Source organism: Myotis lucifugus, unplaced genomic scaffold (assembly GCF_000147115.1).
Source record: "Myotis lucifugus unplaced genomic scaffold, Myoluc2.0 scaffold_880, whole genome shotgun sequence".
Classification (NCBI taxonomy): Eukaryota; Metazoa; Chordata; class Mammalia; order Chiroptera; family Vespertilionidae; genus Myotis; species Myotis lucifugus.
In genome coordinates this window covers 159,592-164,233 of record NW_005871928.1, presented here as the reverse complement: position 1 = coordinate 164,233, position 4,642 = coordinate 159,592, and the positions used below count along the sequence as shown (strand labels likewise).

The 4,642-nt window shown below is 59.2% G+C and overlaps 1 protein-coding gene across 1 annotated transcript; it reads right to left on the bottom strand.

The window, feature by feature from the left end:
* Positions 1–278: 278 nt before the first annotated feature.
* Positions 279–1,901, bottom strand: LOC102439090 (elongin-A-like). The gene has a single exon (XM_006106673.1). It carries the CDS (start codon positions 1,899–1,901, stop codon positions 279–281), a length of 1,623 nt encoding a protein of 540 aa, XP_006106735.1.
* Positions 1,902–4,642: the final 2,741 nt, after the last annotated feature.

The window sequence follows — 4,642 nt, the reverse complement described above, 5'->3', positions numbered from 1 at the left end:
AAGTCCAATAAGTGCACCACATTCCCACCACCCAGATATACAAAAGCTGTCCTCTGTGGGTCCAGATCCTTCTCTGTGTGTGGTGTATGCATGCAAGGGCTCACAAGCTCTGCCGACTGGGCTGGCAGGAAGGTGCACAGGTGCAACCCTGGAAATCGATGGCAGTCACATCCAAGAGTTCCCACAACGCCAAGATGCTGGTCTCCTGTGGAAGGAGCACTCCCTCACTGTGCTCGCAGGCCTCCTTCCAATTCCCATCTCCAGGGCAAGCCCGGGCCTCATCGTAGGAAGTAGGTCCACTTCTTGTAATCTTTAATGGACTTGGCCATCAGCGGTGCCATCTTCTTCACAGGCTTCTTCTGGCCGCTGACCACCCGCTTCCCAGGGATGGGGTGACAGCTGTGGCGACGGGCAGGGTCAGAGGGAGCCCGGGTGTCTGCTGCGGGGGCTGGGGCAGGCGGGGCTTTTTCCTGGACAGCTGCTCCTGCTGCTCCTCTTTCAGACGATTCTGAAATAGCCCTCTTTGCTGGTGGGTCCTGGGGCCTGTTGGCGCTGAGGTGCAGGACCAGTTCTGGGACCTCCTGCTCTTGGGGCTGCAGCTGTGCCGTGTGTTCTTCCCGCCTTGCTTTCTCCAAGGCGCCGTGACACTGCTGCTGCTTCCAGAAGGGATCTGTCTCTGCAGCTGGTGCTTCATGGTGTTCCTCCAGGCCAGGTGGCTCCTCAGATGGGTCACTCTCCACAGCGTGTTGGAGAAGAGAACACGGGACTCCTCTCAGTTGAGAGAGCAAGTTGACGTTGTTCTGCGGGGTCTGGACACCCTGCTGGAGCATCGTGATCATTTTGTTCCCACCAGCCCTCTTGGACCCAGAGAACACCGGTGTCCTGGAGTGCACCCTGATTCCCATCAGCCGAGCTGCTTCCTCTTTGCTAGGGGAAGGCGGCGCCCTTGGCCTGGGTTGGAAGGAGGACGTGGACGCAAAGGCAGGAAGTGGGGGGTCACTGACCTGGCCGGGACAGAGCCCGAGGTCTGGCCAGGCGGGTGACCCGGCAGGGGGCACCAGTGGGAGCCTGGCCCCCGCTGCTGCAGGTGGCTGTCGCTTTTCAGACTTGCCCATCTCTGCCTGGGCGCTGGTCGTTTCCTCTTTCCTCAGACTCATTCCTTCTGGCGCAGTGGCTGGAGCCTTGACAATCTTCCTCTCTTTCCTGGCGGGTGGCTGGTGGTGGGTGTGGAAGGCCTCAGAAGACATGCTGGACGCGTCTAATTCCTGCTCCACTTCAGGCGGGGGCCCCGCCGCCTTCCTTCCCAAGTGTGGAGTTTTGACCTTCCCTTCTGGAGTCTGGCACGTGTCCCCATCCTTCTCCCTCACCTTGGGCAGCAGGCCGCCTTGCCCCTCCCCTGCACCTAAGCCTTGTAGACGCTGCTGGTCTTTGTCTGACTGGCTTTGGCTAGAGTGTTTGTGCTTTCCCTTTTTCAGGGGATTTTCTGAAGCCACCTCCGATGGGGCCCCAGACATCCAAGGAGCACCTGCCACCCATAGAAGGGTCGGGATGCCTGAGGCCACCTGTGATGGACGCGGGTCGTAGGTGAAGTCCTCCTCCTGGAAAGACATGGTGGGTGGCTGGAATTCCTCCTCTTCCTCAAGGGAGGGACCTATTGGCTTCCTACCCAAGTGAGGTGTTTTGCCTTTCCCTTCTGGAGTCTTGAGGTTCCTGCCAACCTTCTGTCTCACGTTGGGCGGCAGGACACCTGCCCCCTTTCCTGCGTCTGAGCCGTGTAGACTCTGTTTGGCTTTGTCCGATTGGCTCGTTCCTGAGTGTTTGTGGTTTTTCCTTTTCACCGGGTTTTCTGAAGCCTTTTCTGATGGAGGCCAGTCGTAGGTGAGGTAGCCCTCAAAGGACATGCTGGGCGGGTCAAATTCCTCCTCCTCCTTCTCCTCCTCCTCCTCCTCCTCCTCCTCCTCCTCCTCCGCCGCCGCCATGGCCACTGCCTCCTCCATCTCAGACGGGGGACCTGCTGGTTTCCTTCCCAGGTGAGGAGTTCTGACATTCCCTTCTGAAGTCCTGGGGTTGTCCCCAACCTTCTCCCTAACCGTGGGCAGCAGGCCCCCTGGCCCCTTTCCTGCATCTAAGCCGTGTAGACGCTGCTCATATTTGTGCGACTGTATTTCCCCTGGGTGTTTGTGCTTTCGCTTCTTCTCGGGGTTGTCTGAAGCCACCTCCGATGGAGGCGTAGACTTCTGGGAGCTGCTGCCCCCTCTTTCCTTCCTCTTCTTGACCCCATGAGAGGACAGCTTTCCCCCGGTTCCTTCTCCACAGAGAGGCCGTGTGCTTTCCTCCCTGGCGGAGGCCGGGTGAGGTCTCTGGGTGCTCCCAGCTGAGGGCTCCTCCTGGCCCTTGGCCCCCAGCGGGGGATTGTCCTTGTGGGAAGGCGGGCGCTCCCCTCTCCGACTCACAGCCCCTCTCCCCTGGGGTGCCCCCAGGTGCCTGTCCGGAGAGGCTGCCCGGAGGCCTTCTGCAGGCCTCTGAGGTGCCTCGTGGGCCAGGGCCTGGGACCGGCGATGGACTTCAGACATCCAGGGAGCACCTGCCACCCATGGAAGGGACGGGCCTCTGCCGCCAGAAGGCTCTGTGTGGCCGGGCCTTCTCTCCTCCGAGCAGTCACGAAAGTGCGGCCCTGGGGAGGGGCCTCGAGAGCGGCGAGGACGCTCTTTGCTTTCTCCGTGGGCGCTCAGAGCTGTGGGATGCGCGGGGGTGTCCCTCCATCTCGTCCCTCAGTGGAAGAGACACCTGCGGGGCGTGGGCTTGGGCGAGCTTTGGAAGGGTTCTCCTCCGAGGCCCGCTCCTCACAGTGCTTCCTTTCCCGGGAACCAGCTTCTGGCACCCAGTCCCTGGCGGGTGAGGCTTCGGAAATGCTTGCGCTTGGACGTGCGTGCGACCTTCTCGCTGGTCCGCCACAAGCCAACTGGTGCTGAGCAAGCCCAGCAGCAGCTTTATAGAAGGTCTAGCGTCGAGGGCGGGGCCAGGCGTGCAGGGCTTAGGGGCGGGGTTTGGCCCCTCCCACGGGGGGACCCAGGAGCCAATGGCAACTTGAGGGCTTCCTGTGTGGCGGGAGCAGGGTCACTTGTCCCTTACCTGAATCCCTTTCTGGAGGAGGAAACTGAGGCTGAGGCAGGTGAAATTCATTTGCATAAGCGGGTCAATTATCAGGAAGACAGGAAGCTGGAGGTGAAGAAGCTGAGGGCCAGGGTGAGGGTACCTTTCTGAACAGGGTGAAGAGTGGGAGCCTAGGGAGAGAGCGCCATCTGTCTGCAGTCAAACAGCTCAGCCCTACCGAGGGCAGGACTAGTCCCTGTGTCTGTGGGTCCCCGCGGAGCAGGGTCTGAGCAAGGCCTCCATCAGTTCTTCTGGAAAGAATGGCTGAATGACCTTGTGCTCTCATCACCTGCACACCTGCACACCAGCAGTCGGGCCTGCCTCACATCAGCCCTCCGCCCTCCACGGCAGGTCCACGATTCTCCTGCATCGTGGATGTTTATATCTCCCTCTCCCTTCCTCTCTGAAATCCACTAAAAATATATATCCATATTTAAAAAAGAGACTTAACCCCATTGAAACACCTTTCTCCCCTCATTCACTCTGCCTTTTTCTTTTTTTCAGATTTGCCGTCTTTCCTTTGAAACACAACATCCAACGCTAAATTGAGGCCTTTTCCTGAACCCTGGCTGACATTCCTCTAGTGCAGCGGTTCTCAACCTTCCTAAGGCCACGACCCTTTCATACAGTTCCTCGTGTTGTGGTGACCCCCAACCATAAAATTATTCTCATGGCTACTTCATCATTGTCATGTTCCTACTGTTATGAATGGTCATGGAAATATCTGATATGCAGGAGGTATTTTCATTGTTACAAATGGAACATAATGAAGGCATCGTGATTCATCACAAAAACAATATGTAATTATACAGGTGTTTTCCGATGGTGTTAGGCGATGCGGGGGAAAGTGTCGTTCGACCCCCAAAGAGCGTCGTGACCCACAGGTTGAGAACCACTGCTGTAGTTAGTCATTTAGGTGCTAGAGGCCCGGTGCATGAAATGCTTGCACGGGTAGGGTCCCTAGACCTGGCCGTCGATCAGGCCCAACCTGTGGGGCGACCGGCGGGGCAATCGGGGGGGACCCTGCTGACACCTGCCTTGGCTCGCCTGGGGTCTGTAGGGGGGCATCCTCTGCGCTGAGCGTCTGCCCCCTGGTGGTCAGTGCGGGTCACAGCGACAGGTCGTTAGGCCATTTGGCTGATTTGCATACTGGGCTTTTATTACATAGGACTAGAGGCCCGGTGCACAAAAATTTGTGCACTCGGGGGGGTGAGGAGGGGGGTCCCCCAGCCCGGCCTGTGCCCTCTCGCAGTCTGGGACCCCTCGGGAGATAACGACCTGCTGGCTTAGGCCTGCTCCCGGGTGGCAGAGGGCACGTCCAATCCCTAGGTGCAGCCCCTGGTCAGGCTCAGAGCAGGGCCGATTGGGGAGTTGGGGCTCCGCCCCGTCATGCACAGAGCAGGGCCGATCAGGGGGTTGGGGCGCTGCCCCCTGTCACTCACAGAGCAGGGCCGATCAGGGGGTTGGGGCGCTGCCCCCTGTCACTCAC